This window comes from Mya arenaria, chromosome 9 (genome assembly GCF_026914265.1).
Source record: "Mya arenaria isolate MELC-2E11 chromosome 9, ASM2691426v1".
NCBI lineage: Eukaryota > Metazoa > Mollusca > Bivalvia > Myida > Myidae > Mya > Mya arenaria.
This window is the reverse complement of record NC_069130.1, coordinates 2,882,070-2,898,768: the sequence shown is the minus strand read 5'-3', so window position 1 is coordinate 2,898,768 and position 16,699 is coordinate 2,882,070. Positions and strand designations below refer to the sequence as shown.

Sequence of the window (16,699 nt, the reverse complement as noted above, 5' to 3'; positions counted from 1 at the left end):
CTTGTCATCATATCATACCGGCCCCATCGCGTTATGCTCCTCGTCATCCATCATATCATACCGGCCCCCTCGACCAGTGCCCCTTGTCATCATATCATACCGGCCCCCTCGACCAATGCCCCTTGTCATCATATCATACCGGCCCCTTCGAGATATACTCCTTGTCATCATATCATACCGGCCCCTTCGAGATATGCTTCTTGTCATCATATCATACCGGCCCCTTCGAGCTCTGCCTCTTTTTATCATATCATACGGGCCCCTTCGAGCTCTGCCTCTTTTTATCATATCATACGGGCCCCTTCGAGCTCTGCCTCTTTTTATCATATCATACGGGCCCCTTCGAACTCTGCCTCTTGTCATCATATCATACCGGCCCCTTCAAGCTATGCCCCTTGTCATCTTATCATATCGGTTCGTTCGAGCGATGCCCCTTGCCATCTTATCATATCGGTTCGTTCGAGCTATGCCCCTTGCCATCTTATCATATCGGTTTGTTCGAGCTTTGTCCTTTGTCATTATTTGGGTTCGTTCGAGCGATGCTGCTTGTCATGTTATCATATCGGCCCCTTTGAGCTATGCCCCTTATCATCATATCATAACGGTTCAATCGAGCTATGTCCCTTGTCATCATTTGGGTTCGTTGGAGCTCTGCCCCTTGTCATATAATCATGTCGGCCTCTTCGCGCTATGCTCCTTGTCATATTATCATACCGGCCCATTTGAGCTCTGCCCCTTGCAATCATATCATACCGGCCCATTCGAACTCTGCCCCATGCAATCATATCATTCCAGCCTCTTCGAGCTATGCTCCTTGTCATCATATAATACCGTTTTTTTATCGAGCGTTGCTTCTTGTTATCATCTCATATCTTTTCGTTCGAGCTATGCCCCTTGTCATCTTATCATATCGGTTCGTTCGAGCTATGCACCTTGCCATCTTATCATATCGGTTCGTTCGAGCTATGCCCCTTGCCATCATATCCTATCGGTTCGTTCAAGCTATGCCCCTTGCCATCATATCCTATCGGTTTGTTCGAGCTATGTCCCTTGTCATCATTTGGGTTCGTTCAAGCGATGCTTTTTGCCATGTTATCATATCGGCCCCTTTGAGCTGTGCCCCTTGTCATCATATCATAACGGTTCTTTCGAGCTATGTCCCTTGTCATCATTTGGGTTTGTTGGAGCCATGCCCCTTGTCATCATATCATATCGGTTCGTTCGAACGATGTCCTTTGTCATCATATCGCACCTGTTGCTTTGAGCTATGCCCATTGCATTATGTCATATTGGTTTGTTAAAGCCGTACCCCTTGGCATAATACTTCATCGGATTCTTTGAGCTGCACCCTTGTCATCATATAATAGCGAGTGGTGGCTTCAGGATTTGACGTTTGAGGGGTGTAACGTAGTGCGCCCCTCCCTCTCAACCAAAATGTATTTGGTTTAAAGTGTTTGAATGTGTGTTTTGGGGTACTCTCCAAATAAATTACAACAATTTATGGTCCGAAATGGTGCATTTACCGCATATTTTATTACTTTTTTTCTAAACTGCAATAAAAAGAAAACATGGACAATTTATGGGGGGAGGGGGTGCACCCCCGCCTGAACCCGCTAGTGATACCTTTTCGTTCGAGTTATGCTCCTTGTCATTATTTTATACCGTTTCATTTCTCCAAATTCATCTGATTAATGCTATTGCAAATGCTGTCTGGAGTACCTTCCCTTTACATTGTATGAAATATCATTACGCAGAGAACCGGACAATTGCACGATATTCAGCAATCGAATCACTTTGGCTATTTTCAATCGAAATCAACCTCGGATGTCAATCGGAACACGTCGGCCAGTATCCAACAGGAATTGACTATCTCAAGCATGCCGGAGATGGCTGAGTTGTTTCGAATGCCTCGGAAGTATGCCGGAGATGGCCGAGTTGCTTCGAATGCCTCGGATGTATGCCGGAGATGGCTGAATTGTTTCGAATGCCTCGGATGTATGCCGGAACATAGGAAGAGGAAGTTCGTAAAATAATAATCATAGTATTAATTAACTGTAGTGTTGTAATGTGTATTTTGTACTATTAAGTTTAATTTGATTGCCGGCGAAGTACATTATTGCATAAATAATAATAAGATTCCCAAGGGTGACTTCATAATTTTAACTGCTAAATTAAAATTACTACTCGATCTACTTGCAGCTTAGTAAAGTGTACAGATATTTGACATTCTAAAGCGACCATGTACATCCGAGGTTGTTTTTGGTGAAGAATGGCCAAGGTGCCCCGAATGTACATACTGTGTTCGGAATACAGCTAACTGTATTTTGCTGAACGGAACGTAACAAGGACTGTAACACAAAACGGGGAATGTTTGTCTTAGGGAAAATAACTCATACACTGTAGTTTTCATGTTGGTCCCTTAACTCACTTATTAATGCGTGTTGAGTCAATACATATATACAGTTTATTGGAAAATAATGGCGTTCAAACAATAAGTCTTACTTCAAGAATTACTGGATAGTTTCAACATACTTTAAACCGGAACCAGTCCATCAGTGAATTGATGAATTTAAGTGCACCCTAAGTCCCGTGTTGCTGTTTTAAGTGTGCTTTGTACGGACAAGTTACGGATGTTATTTATTAACGTGTGTATACTGCATTCATCTTAATTGCGGAAGTTTAATGTTAACATTACTATTTTTACATTTAAGCCTACGTTTAAATACATGATTTAATACAGTGAACATTGGACTTTCGATTTAGTCAAAATCAATGAATGTTCATTTTAATTGTTCAACATGGAAGTTCTAGTCGACAGCTGCATAGATTTTATACCAACCCACACATTCGCTCTTCTCGTTATATCATGTTCCTCTTCCATATTTGGATCAGTTATAATATTTTGGACTTACTGGAAAATTCCAGCGATAAGAAACTTTTCAAGAAAACTTCTTCTCTTTCTCACCGTTGCCGACCTGCTCACTGCAATCGGAAACTTGATCGGTGGTATACGTTACTTTGCATTGGAATATTCGGAAAACCCATGCAAGCGTCTTCAGAAGTCAGACAGCGTCTGTGTCGCCCAGAGTTTTATCACGACTTTCTCCAGCATGGCATCGTTCTTCTGGACGGTTGCTATTGCAGGATACATTGTCTTGCAGCTAACTGTGCGCTCAGTGGGAACACGTTCAAAAAGAGCTTTGGTTGTTTACAACCTCATATGTTGGGGGTTTCCAGGTAAGGCGTAAAAAAATAATGTTTGTTTACTTGTTTTCCCGACCCACCCAATTTTTGTCCTGAACCAAAACCTTTCAATTGCCCTGAGAAATATTTTTGGCTTTCAACAATACAAGTGATGACAATACTGATAGCATGTACATAATTATGTTCTTCGGCATTAAATTTATAGTTTTTAGGGTAACGGAAAAATCTTCAGAAACAATTGCCTATAAATCAGAGAATAATTAGAAAAAGACATTGTGTTGTTGAGAGTAATACTGTAAACACTCTCTGCGATTTTCGAAAAAGAGATTTTCGGGCATTTTGAGGGGTGTGTGGGGGGCGGGGGTTTCATGCAACCAGAAACAACTTTATTATTGGTACGCCTCGTGTTACTTTGTGTTCTTAAGTTCTTACTCCAATGTAACTCACTACACCCTTACGTATTTGGCCATGTGCCATACAATGGAAGTATACAAGTTCGACCCAAGTATATTAACTAACTGTTGCTTGGCCTTTAAATTCCCAACGAACTATTTGTTCACTGACCGCTGCCATTTCAAGACCGTAACCAGGCGCGTAGCTGCCAATATGAGAGTACGCGGCTGAATACACATGATTCTGACAAAAAAAATCAGCGTATGTTGCAGTATGCGTACTTGACTCCATGATCCTAATACTGTCCATTTTCCGGGCATGTCCCCGGGCCCCCTTAGCACAATTTCGAATCCGCATGAGTAGAGGGCTACGCCCCTGGTAGCCTCAGCATTTATTGATACAGATTTTAAATATCTATGTAATCTGTGCCTTGTGTATTGTGGCGTTGCGTGTCTTGTTGAATGCCTGTAATCTTAACTGACTAATACTTTTTTTCTTTTCTTGTATGTATGCCATGCATCGTTGTGACCATACTGACATTTTATATATATATATCCTTATATCTATTATATTTTGTCAAGAAACTGCTATATTACATGTTTACGGCAATCAGCAGTTCTGTCTGTCTTCTTAAAATGATTATTGTGAGTTAAACTAGCTAATACTTATTTCTTGGCATACTTAAAGTGACACTTTTATTCAAAATCAATACATACACATGTGCTACAAACATAAATTTTGACTGATACACCCTCAACTAATTATTTTTCTAAATGGTATTCGGTTACGTGTGAAATTAATTTATACAAAAAGGTATAAGCATGCTGTTCACGACTTCCCATAAAATCTTGCGAATGCATTATTCATACATGTTACACCTGAACGAAATAATTTCACGTCAATTAGTCGACCATGATATAGACAGTAACTCTCACAGATTGAAAGTTTTGACAACTTTTTATTTTTTGTCTTTGAACGAGCCAATTCGTGCAAAAATCCATGGAAACCAGTTAAATAAGACTGCTGACAAAAATTAGATCGCAATTTTTTATATTTAAATTCAAAAATTGATGTTTTATGCATTTTTCCTAAACCGTTAGTAACGGTTTAGTAATGGTTTAAGCCATAAAACATTAATTTTCGAACGAAAATATGAAAATCTACGATCTGATTTTTTGTCAGCAATCTTATATCATTGGTTTGCAGATATTTACACAAAAATTTGGTGTCATGGCGGTTTAGGCTGTTTAAATCTGCTCTCTGTTAATTCGAGAATTACTCTGCGATGTGCTAGGTACTCAACGTCGGATGGGCCGAATTTCGAAGTATGAATTGTTAAACTGAATTTTCTGAATTTGTGAACTTTCGAAAATGTTATATATTAGTTTATTATAAACTAATTATCCCTGAAAATCCACGCCGGTTGTTTTCAAATCTATACTACTGGAAAAAGGTTACCCTACTCAATCATAATGTCAGAAAATAATATCGAAACAAATGAGACAATTGATACGCCAGTCAACCAAACCAAAAAACGACCCGTGTCTTCTCCAGAAGAACTTGCTGATCTAAAAAGAAACAGACTTGGTAGTGATGTTTCCGTTGGTGGGGATGACAGCCTGCGAGTTGAGTTTTCAGATAACAATATTGAATCCTTAGCTTCACTTCTGCGCAGCCAACATCCAGCAAACCCTGTGCTCTCAGATGATCAATTTAAACAGCTCGCATCTAGTCTTGCTGATGCAGTTGCCTCCAAATTTGGCGAGAAGATCAAATCTCTCGAAAATGAAAACAACAAATTACGCCAAAGGGTTCAACTACTTGAAAATCAAGCAGATGCTGCTCAGCAGTACTCAAGACGCAACATCCTCCGCATATCTGGAGTCCCTGAAGTTAACCAAACACCAGTAGGAAACACCGCTTCCGAGTCTAATAAAGAGGACACTGATGATTATGTCCTCACCTTTTGTGCTAAACTTGGTGTCTCAATGGATAAATGCGACATCGACCGATCACATCGCACAGGCAAACAGAACACATCTCGTGCACTTGCAAAGGACAAGGGCTACAAGAACATCTTCGTCAACGAAGATCTAACGAAGGAGCGCTCGCGACTTCTTTTCCTGGCTAGGCAACAAGTCAAATCCAAACGTATACTAAGTACTTGGACTCACGATGGAACAATCTTAATCAAAATGCCTGGAAGCAGTTTTGTACACCGTGTGAGTACAGAAGACGACCCCAATAAGCTTCTGTACTAAGTGTGACGCTTTTATTGGTGACCAGTGTATCTCAGTAAAATGACCACTTACATCGATTCTCTTTAATCCTTTTCATTGTGGTGTACGAGTATGTCTGTCTCGCATTGATGAATTTATTGTGCATATACTATTTACCTGTGCCTTAATTCATACCTGTCGATTTAGTATAGCATGTTGTATCGGTTTTGTTAATCTTTAAGATAGTATCTATGTTAACATTGGGTTAGATTTATTTATTTTTATTTTTTTTAAATTATCATTTGTCGCGAATGAAAATGGTTCGTCTCTCAGGGCGACTGGAATTATCCAAATACACTTTTATAAAGAAATGAAACAATAAAGTTTCCAAATTTATCCAACGATGTTTACGTCTCCATCGACAAAATATGAGTGCCAATACATCAAATTACACAAAAGACAAATTCACACAATGCCAACATGTATATTATAGTAATAAATCATACCTGGAATTATCCAAATACACTTTTATAAAGAAATGAAACAATAAAGTTTCCAAATTTATCCAACGATGTTTACGTCTCCATCGACAAAATATGAGTGCGCTGTGCACGAGGAAAATACCGCCACCAGCTGTGCACGAGGCGAACTACTTTAATAAATATAGAAAGTGAAAGCGAAAATGAAAGTGAAATTAGTATATGAATTAGTGAATGATAGGAATTACTGAAAGGAATGGAAGAATAGGAAAATGGATTATCACAAGAAAGATGGACTTGGAAAGTACGTGTACTGGATAAACATACATGTAGACATGTAGACATATGACACTAACACAAACATATAGAGCAGGGCAAATTGACCCCGCGACACATTTATTTATTTTCACTTAAAACGCGATGTTTAATCACTCATTATTCACATTTAAACTTGTGTAAGACCTTTTCATTTAAAATTGTTAAAGTCCTTTTAAACTTAAGGTTATCCGACTATAGGTTATTTACTCATTGGTGGTGCTGCGTGTTGTATTGCGTAACTATGTATAAGTATGTATATACATGTGAGTGTGCCAGTGTCTGTCAAGTTGTATACAATATTCATGTTTATGCTTTAATGTCAACATTTATAAAAATATCTCAATTCATTTGTCCTAATACATAGCATACTACTTATTTTGTCATATAGATAGAAACCTATGCGATACTTCACGGATACTCGTAATAGTTACGGCATCTTCATAGTGCGTATATGTACTATACTGTACTATTGATGATTACTTGATTTTACTTATATATCTCGTTTGAAGAACATCTATTTCAATTTTAAGTAAACTGAGGATCTTTCAAGAAAATATGTTAAATAGGTTATGACTTAAAGTGTTTAGGTGTCCTTTGTGTCTATGTACAAACTGACATGTTTATATTTATGCTATCAACTTGTACAAACGGTTGATTACCATTTAGTGTAAATTAATGTTCAATTCCTTAAGAACACAGTTTAAACTCTTCGATGAAAATATGAATTACTATTACAGCAATAAGTTCATTGTTCTGTAGGTGTTAAACACTTTTCTCTTTTTTTTTGCATCAAATATGTTTTCCTGTTGTTGTTTTTTTCTTCTTCTAGTTGAATAACCACTTTACCGGTCAATTGTACAGCTATAATAATAATATTTTCGATCTCATTTAAAACGGATAATTTTTTTTTTAATAATCGGCCTGTAAGAACGCTTCCCCAATGCTTACTTGTGAATTGCATTTTTTACTGTTTTCTTTTCTCTCTCTTCTCTCTCTTCTCCCTCTTCTCTCTCTATACAGTTTCTGTGTTATTTGGTGGTTAGAGTCGAATAATGTCCCTTTTGTCCAGTTGTTTACAGTATAGTTTTGAGAGGCATGACAACCGTAGAAATGTATTTGTTTTTACTTTTGCGCATATCTTGACCGCTCGTGATATACCATCAATAATTGTCATGCCTAAGTACTGTCTATATGTTCAATTCCCATTATTTTTGACAATATTTTTCGCATTAGTTATAGTTCAAAATAGTCATAGCAGCTACTCAGTCAAGTTAAATATTGTTCGTTCGAACAACATTCACTTGTCTATGTCCGATGGAGCCCGCTCTTATCTTCCAAGTGAAACGTATCGTAATAATGCTTGTTTTGCGAAAAAAATAACGGAATTATTATTTTCCACGGTTATACTAGCTTGGTTGTACACTATTATTTTATTGTCCGGAGATATTCATCCAAATCCTGGTCCTAGTTCAAGTCACAATTCATCCACTGTCAGTTTGAATGGTGAAAGTTCTCTTAATATTTCGAATTTCTTGTGTAGTCCAAACTACCTGTCCCTTATACACTACAATATTCAAAGTCTTTTACCGAAATTGGATTTACTTACAACTGAGCTAGCCTCCTTTGATATTCTTACCTTTTCGGAAACTTGGTTAGCTTCTTCAATATTAGACGACCAAATTCTTATTCCTGGATTTTCGCGGCCGGCCAGGCCAGGATCGTTGTGGTGATTCGTATGGTGGTGTTGCCGCTTATATCAAAGAAGGTATCAATTTTAAAAGAAGAAACGATTTAGTGTCTTTGGTTGGAAATTAAGATCCGCACAACTAAGCGTATTCTGCTTGGTGTCTTCTATCGCCCTCCTAATTCAGGTAACAACTACTTTAATAACATTGAAAACTCAATAGGTTTGGCGAGAGAAAGCGGTATTGATGATATTATTGTAACAGGTGATTTCAATCTTAACATTCAAGTTCATAATTCAGGGCGTAAGATTCATTCTCTGTCACAGCAGTTTGGCTTTGAGCAATGTATCTCAGAACCAACACATTTTACTGAGCATTCGTCCTCAATTATTGACCTCTTATTCGTCTCTAACTCAAACTCTCTTGCCCACAGTGGTGTTGGTGAGCCTTTTCGCGAGCAAAACATTCGATTTCATTGCCCTGTATTTGGAATTACTGAAAAAATCAGTACAGAAGTTATCTCGTCGTAAAGTATGGAAATATGATAATGGCAATTATGTACAATTACGACAGAAGCTTTCGGATACTGATTGGACAACTGTTAGAAATGCTTATATAGATTGTTTACCTCTAATCTAACACAAACTATTACTGATATTGCCGGTAGTTGTATTCCAAGCAAGGTAGTAAATATTTATCCAAATGAACCTCCTTGGATGAACGCTAGCATTAAATTAAAAATCCGGCAACGAAAACGTGACTTTAGAAAAGCTAAACGCTGAAATAATCCGACACATTGGACAAGGTTCCGCAGCTTGCAAAACGAAGTAGTTGCTCTCGTTCGTAGTTCTAAATCACTTTATTTTGATAAACTTGCTTCGAATCTCAAATCCAGTGAGCGCAGTTCAGTTCAAAGGACTGGTGGAAAACTTTAAAATCATTTATCACTCCGACAACATCAAGGGGCATTCCGTCACAACTTGATGGTGAACTTGTTACGGATGAACAACATAAGACGGATATTCTCAATGACTTTTTTTGTCCGCCAAACATACGTTGACGACTCTAGTCAAGCTGTTCCCCAACACGAAATTAGAGCTGAACAAGGAAAATAAGAATCCGTAATCATTTTACCATCTGAGGTTGAGGATGCAATTAATTGTCTCAAGACAGGTAAAGCATCGGGCCCAGATGGCATTAATAATCGTATCCTATGTGAAGCATCTGTCCAACTTAGTCAACCTTTATGTGAATTGTTTAATGTTTCGCTTAATTCTTCGGTTATGCCATTAGAATGGAAATGTTCAAATGTCTGCGCCGTCTTCAAAAAAGGTGATCCTTCAAACCCCTTTAACTATCGCCCAATCTCTCTTTTTAATACAATGGAAAAGGTCTTTGAAAGAATTGTATTTAAGCATGTATTTAATTTTCTTCGTGATTCACACTTCTTTACCAGTTTCCAGTCAGGTTTTATAATACATTTTGTCAAGCTCTCGACGATGGACTTGAAATAAGAGTTGTCTTTTTCGATATAAGTAAAGCCTTTGATAAGGTTTCGCATCGTGGCCTATTGTACAAACTTGAACAAGCAGGACTTTCTGGTCGTATACTGTCTTGGTTTTCCAATTACTTAGGAATTAGGTCTCAGCGCGTTGTAATTCCAGGAGCTACTTCCTCATTATCTGAGATTAAAGCTGGAGTCCCACAGGGATCAATTCTAGGTCCTTTTTTGTTCCTCGTATACATCAATGATATTGTTAAGGAGGTTGATTCAAATATAAACCTTTTTGCGGATGATACGAGTCTCTTTGTTATTGTCGACTCCCCTCAGTCTACACCCTTAAAACTACAGAATGATATTAACAAAATATCTCTCTGGGCCGACAAATGGCTCATTAAGTTCAATCCATCAAAATCAGAATCAATGGTCATATCTCGTAAAAGAAATAAACCCAATCACCCACCAGTGAATATGTTCGACACAGCTATTTCTTCTGTTGAATCTCACAAACACCTTGGCATTTTTCTCTCTGATTATTGCAGTTGGCATGCTCATATTAACTACATCAAAGATAAAGCCTGGTCCAGAGTTAATATAACGAAACGTCTTCGTTATCTACTTGATAGGCGGTCTCTGGAGGTAATATTTCTTTCCTTTATTAGGCCTATCTTGGAGTATGCAAATGCTATCTGGGATAATTGTACACAATACGAAAAAGACGAACTGGATACAATACAAAACGAATGTGCACGTATAGTTACTGGTTGTACTAGACTTGTTTCTCTGCATTTACTACAAATTGAAACTGGTTGGGAAACTTTAAGTACTAGACGCAAGAAACACAAACTTCTTCTCTTCTTTAAAACGAAAAATGGTTTTACGCCAGATTACTTGTCGGTTTTGGTTCCCCAGACAGTAGGACAAGCTTCATCAAGAACACTTAGAAATTCATCCGATATATCTAGTTTCCGAGCCCGCACATCTTTGTATATGAATGCATTCCTTCCTTCTACAATATCTGCATGGAATTTTCTACCAGTTGACACAAAGGCTATAAACAATATTGTTGGTTTTAAATCATACCTCTATTCTGATAAGCCCAAAACACTTAGAATATTTTATTACGGGAAACGCCGGCTTCAGGTCCTGCACACTAGCCTATGCAACGATTGTAGTTCCCTGAATCACCATCTCTATGTTAAAAATATTGTTCCCTCACCATTTTGCATGTGTGGAAGACAGGAGACTACATACCACTATCTCTTTATTTGTCCTCTCTTTACTGAACAAAGGCAAAATATGTTTAATACTGTTCAATCTCTAACTGAAGTTACCCTCCGTTGCTTACTATATGGTGATGACACACTGACTGAAGAGCAAAATAGTACTCTGTTTGATGCAGTTCATCGTTTTATTTATTTGTCAAAAAGATTTGAAAGCCAGTGATCGACTCAAACCACCAACGCTCGCACATATTTTACTTTGCCTCTCCTTCTTTTCTTCTTCGTTCTTTCTCATACTATATATTTTTCTACCTCAATGCAGTTGATTAATTTAGAATATAGTTGTTTTTTCTACAATAAATGTTTTTGCATTTAACGTCTATCATTGAATTGCCTAAATTTTAAACATTATTTAATATGAGCTTGTGTATTAATATGATTATAACTCCATCACTAGTTTCCGCCTCAAATGCTAATTCTAATTTATCATAACAGGGCAAGGAACTCTATTAGTTTATTTCTACCATTACAATCCTGAAATTTGATTATGTATTTGTATTAAAATGTTGATAAATTTTGCTCAATAAAATATGTTTAAACCAAAAATTTGTTCTTTCCAAGACAAAAAAATAAAAAGTTGTCGAAATGGTAAATCTGTGAGAGTGCAGCTTTAATGTTATAATCGTTATGTTACTTACATTACATTTTAGATACGGTGACCTATAGACCCAACGGGTCGGGTGCAAATGTTTGTATATATGTTAAAACTACTCTGTTTCAATTGCACATGTCACAATAAAAAACAATTTACTAACTTACTTAATTATTCATTTCCAATGAAATAACATTTGCTACATTCTAGGCTCATCACACAGCGTATATATACAGCTGGATCAAAGCGGAGGAAGACGACTTCTTACTAAATAATGTATTTATGGAAAATATTAATTACTATTAATAATATTGTAACGGTGTGTTTAATCGCAAGAAAAATGATTGGTGAATGCTAAAAGATTTACTGCGATCTACTATGGCATCATAAGGTAGCAATACCGTGTTTTTTGCCCATTTTTTAATTCAAACTAGGTCCCCTTCATAAGCATCATTGTTTGCGACATTGCTTCATCCTGTTTGGTATATTTAAACAATTGTACTAAATGTGTTAAATCTTATTTCGGAGTAATAGTGAATCTTTAACTGCTTGTATACTTATGCTTGCTTAATTGTTACTATGCATAGTTTTGCACACTTAACTGTTTGCCTTCAAGGGTCGCCACTGTAGTTTTCATGCATTCATCTTCAATTAAAATAAAGAACATAAGTATGCACTATAATCTGCAATTTGTAGAATAGTTGAGTGTGTTTTCTTTGAGGTTTTGTCTATGCATTAAGTCCCATATATTTACGATACTAAGTAGGAGAAGTTTAACCATGCAATAACCTTCGTGCGTATAAATTACAACGCTATTCACTGATACGCACGCATGATAATGGGCGTTGCCATTGGCAGCATTGTACGATACAATACTTCACGTGCTACCTAACTATCAAACTCAGCCTAAAACGGATAAACTTACGCCCTGAACTCGTATGTCATATCAAGTACATGTACATGTAAACTGAGGTCGCCGAGACATTTCGTTGTTTATCAAGGTATTTTAAATGGTATTTAATGTCAATTCTTTCATACAATATCAATTGTGGCCCTCTGTCGGGTTGTTCTTCATCACGAACGCATACATGGCCTGACGCAATTAACCTTTATAAATTTGTTCGGTTAGCGCAGTGTTTAGCGCACTCGCTTCTCACCAAGGCGACCCGGGTTCGATCCCCGGCCTGGCCCAGCATGTGAGTTTGGTTAGTGGTCACCAAGTCGGACAAGTGGGTTTTCTCCGGGTACTCCGGTTTCCCCCACATCAAAAGACCATACTCTCGCGCAACATCGTGCCAACTAAGTGACTTAGTATAAGCTATCGTTGTAAACTATATAACGTTTAAACGCATCTATGTAACTAAGGCCGAAAAATGATTGTTTGTTTAGGGTAACATTCCCAAATCTACTAGGAAGGGTATGTAAGGATTTATTTTTTCAAATACAAGGTATCAGTCTAGACAAGAAGGTATTTTTCTTGCAAATGAGACTTCCTTGCAAAATCAATGTTTTTATCAATTTCATGTTATTGAGGAATAGAAACTTAAAATAATGTTTTTGGCTATTTATTGACTTTAATACCGACATATTAAATCCAGAACCAATCAAATGTGGCGTTACAAACGAAGCGTTTTTTTCCCTTTGAAGCTCTCTCTTTTTTGCGGAGGAATAATGAAATTCGAGGACTAATTGAAAATCGTTATGGGAAAGGGAAAACAACGTTAGTTCCGGCACGTTTTTCTAGGTAGGGTCGGGTTACTCGAAACAAACAAATCTTTTTACGCCTAATGCGTGATTAGTTTTAGGCTTTGTCAATGTGGTAGCAAGCACTGTGTTTGATCACGAGCGCTTAAGGGTCCTAACGCAATTGCCATTTGTAACGAATTGTCGTTACTTTTAAAATATATTACTGTGGTAACCAGCCTTGCGCTTAAGGGTCCTGATGCAGCTTCCATTCGTAAATACTGTGTCATTACCTTATAGCTATATCACTGTGGCAGCCAGCCCCTTGCTTGATAATAGTCGTAGAGATATTCCCATTTTTGTGTTGTGTTGTTCAGGAGTGCCATTATTGTGTAGTTATATATGTATAACTACACCGTTTACTTCGGTAAATACATCTTTAACGAGCCTTCGTATGCATAAACTGCAAAAACGATAGATATAACCTTTCAACCCTTCATTTATTTCAGGCTTCAACCATGTGATGAAAATGCGTCGGGACAAATTATAAATTATCACTGCTTACACCGTTGCATTTTCAGGCTACATCACTGTGTTAGCCCTGTGTCTGGGTGTGCTAGGCCAAGACAACTCTGTAGGGACGGGAGGGTGGTGCTGGATCACGAGTGCTATCACGTACGACCAGCAGAACTTCTGGATGTTTGTCAGCGGTAAAGCATGGGAGATAACGTGCTACATATTGACAACCCTCCTCTACATGGTTACGAAAATGATCCTGTGCAAAAGGGTAATTGTCTCGTTATAAACTTCTATCTTAGGGTATAACTACTTTTACTTGCAGTTGCAAGTATTTTGCGGTGAACTGGCAAAGAGGACTATTCATTCGCGATGTTAATGTCGCAATGATTACAAATGCGTGCAGCACTGATTACGTGTTCAGGTCCATGCCTCCGCCAATGGAATCGCCTGACAGATTCACATTTATTCATTTGGATAAACTCTGACAACTCTCTCTAATATAATGTTTTAATAACTTGTTTCACAATCGTTGTAAAATAAATATGTTTAAACTAAACTAATAACTAGAAGCTCGCGCATGCGCACTCGCTAAGACAAAGCATTCGCATGACGGCTTAATAGTTCAAAAGGCCAACAATAAACACTTTTATTAAACTATTATATAGTAACTTAAACTTGCCCACTTATAAAATCTGTTTATTTATGAAGTTTACCATTTGGCGCGTTTGATAATATAAAAAATATCGGTTGCTAGCTACTTTTCTTTTAATCTGAATCATATTCGGTTATGTATAAAATTGAATTTATAAAAAAAGAATATACATGTTTTTCACGACTTTACATAAAATTTTGCACATCCATGTTTTTTGCAATGAAACCATTTTTGGTACACTTTAGGCTCAGCACACAGCGTACATATACAGCTGGATCAAAGAGGAGGAAGAAGACTTCAGGCTTGAAGATCGTAATTTTATCTTCGTTCCCTTCATTTTGTATTTACTGCGGTTATGGGGAACGATTCGCTTTGTCATCGCTTTGGCGAAGAAAGAAGGTGGTTCGAACCAGTTGAATATGGCTCAAAAAGTTTTAATGGATTTGCAAAGTGTTGGCGACAGTTGGCAGGGTTTCTGGAATTTTGTGTTATTTTGTGTCGTAGATAATACAGTGCGGGACTACTTGTATCGCGTGGTAACTGATAACAGGTGTTGCAGAAAGGAAACACACGTGGATGTGCAAACTGAGAGATCTCCCATTTTGAGTCGTGCCGAACAAAATGCGGGAACATTAGTTGTGTAAAGGTGTGAGCTTTTCACGTATTTAGATATAATAAGACACGAAATGATGTCTGGGTAAATTTGTCAACATTGAACGTTAGTTGTGTTTTGTGATACTGATAAAAAATTAATAATAATATCGCTATTTTATCGTTTTTGCCACGTTTAGTTGTGGTTCATACCTTACTCCTAACTATACACATGTTGACAAAATGATTTCGTATTTATTTCATGTTTATGATATATAAATATTCTCATTTTTGCCATCGAGTGTATTTGTATTTGTGTATTGTGCAGTTTATTAATTGCATAATGTATCACAACTTTGACTTGACTTGCATTAGGATGTGACCAATGAACACAAGTTGTGTGAACGATAAACATCAGCTGTGTAGAAGTGTACAATATGAACTTTGTTTTATGACAGTACCAGGACGTATGTACATACTCGTTGCTATATAACTATATAGTTAGCAATGCTGTGTATAATAATTTTATTATTTTTATGACTGACACCTAAATTGTGAATTCAAAACCAATTATATTTTGCATAGGATCGCCGTATAAAATTGAGAAAGAATGAATGAGATAAACTTTTCAGATATTGCAAAATGGCTGTGATTGCCTGCTTACGAGACATGATACATCGCAAAAATGAAAATATCCCTTTTTCCTCCACGCGGTTCTTTTTCGCTGACGATGATACATATACAAAACAATATTATAGATATATATGTGTTTGAAATAATTTGGAAATAAAATAAAAGTCCATATTCTTACACACAAAGTGATACATACTATGACACAAAGACCATTGCTTCCAAACAAATAAAATCCATTCAGGAGAGCCCGGCCATTTTTTTATAAAACATCTCAACTTCCATATGGTTTTATTTTAACATACATTTGTTTCATTAAACATCAATGCTCCCCATAATAATTGCACTTAGCGTCAAAATGAATCACTCATATTTTCAATACAGATGTTGTTTGAATTGTTATTAGTTTTATACTGTTAGTGTGTGCTTTAAAACTTGTTTCGCCCAAAACAGGACACGTAACTCTAGCGCTGTCAATGGTGTCTTGCTTAACGGTGAGTCTGGTCCATGTTTAAAAGCCCATATGCAACGCTCTAGAGTAACATTTACCAGCTGAGTGTGCAAGAATGAAGGTGGGACAGAAATATTAAGGTTAATTTCTTCTTTAAATGCCAAAACCTCGAAGTTGTGAAATTGATATTTCAGAAATTAAACTCCTTCTTGAATTAACTCTTCGTTAAAATTATTATAATATGCAATGCGTTAAATGGACTGTTGGCAAATTTTGGAGGTAGATAGCTAATAATAGAAAAATTATTATACTTGATAAAAAAAATGTATAGAACGTATGTCAAAGTAAGTATTATCCACTCATTACTTGAACTGGTGTTGGTAATGCGATATATCTTTAGTAAAATATTTAATATTTAAGATCAAACTGGTTTTAGTTCTAATGTTTCAGTACATTATCTTATATAAACAGACCGGAGAAGCGAGTTTGCAAACAAAGA

General features: G+C 37.0%; 1 protein-coding gene across 1 annotated transcript; it reads left to right on the top strand.

The window, feature by feature from the left end:
- Window positions 1-2,008: 2,008 nt before the first annotated feature.
- On the top strand, window positions 2,009-16,418 carry LOC128245585 (G-protein coupled receptor 157-like). Its single transcript, XM_052963791.1, has 3 exons — window positions 2,009-3,237; window positions 13,939-14,144; window positions 14,774-16,418. The coding sequence occupies exons 1-3, from the start codon at window positions 2,799-2,801 to the stop codon at window positions 15,170-15,172; spliced, it is 1,044 nt and encodes a 347-aa protein (XP_052819751.1). The 5' UTR covers window positions 2,009-2,798; the 3' UTR covers window positions 15,173-16,418.
- Window positions 16,419-16,699: the final 281 nt, after the last annotated feature.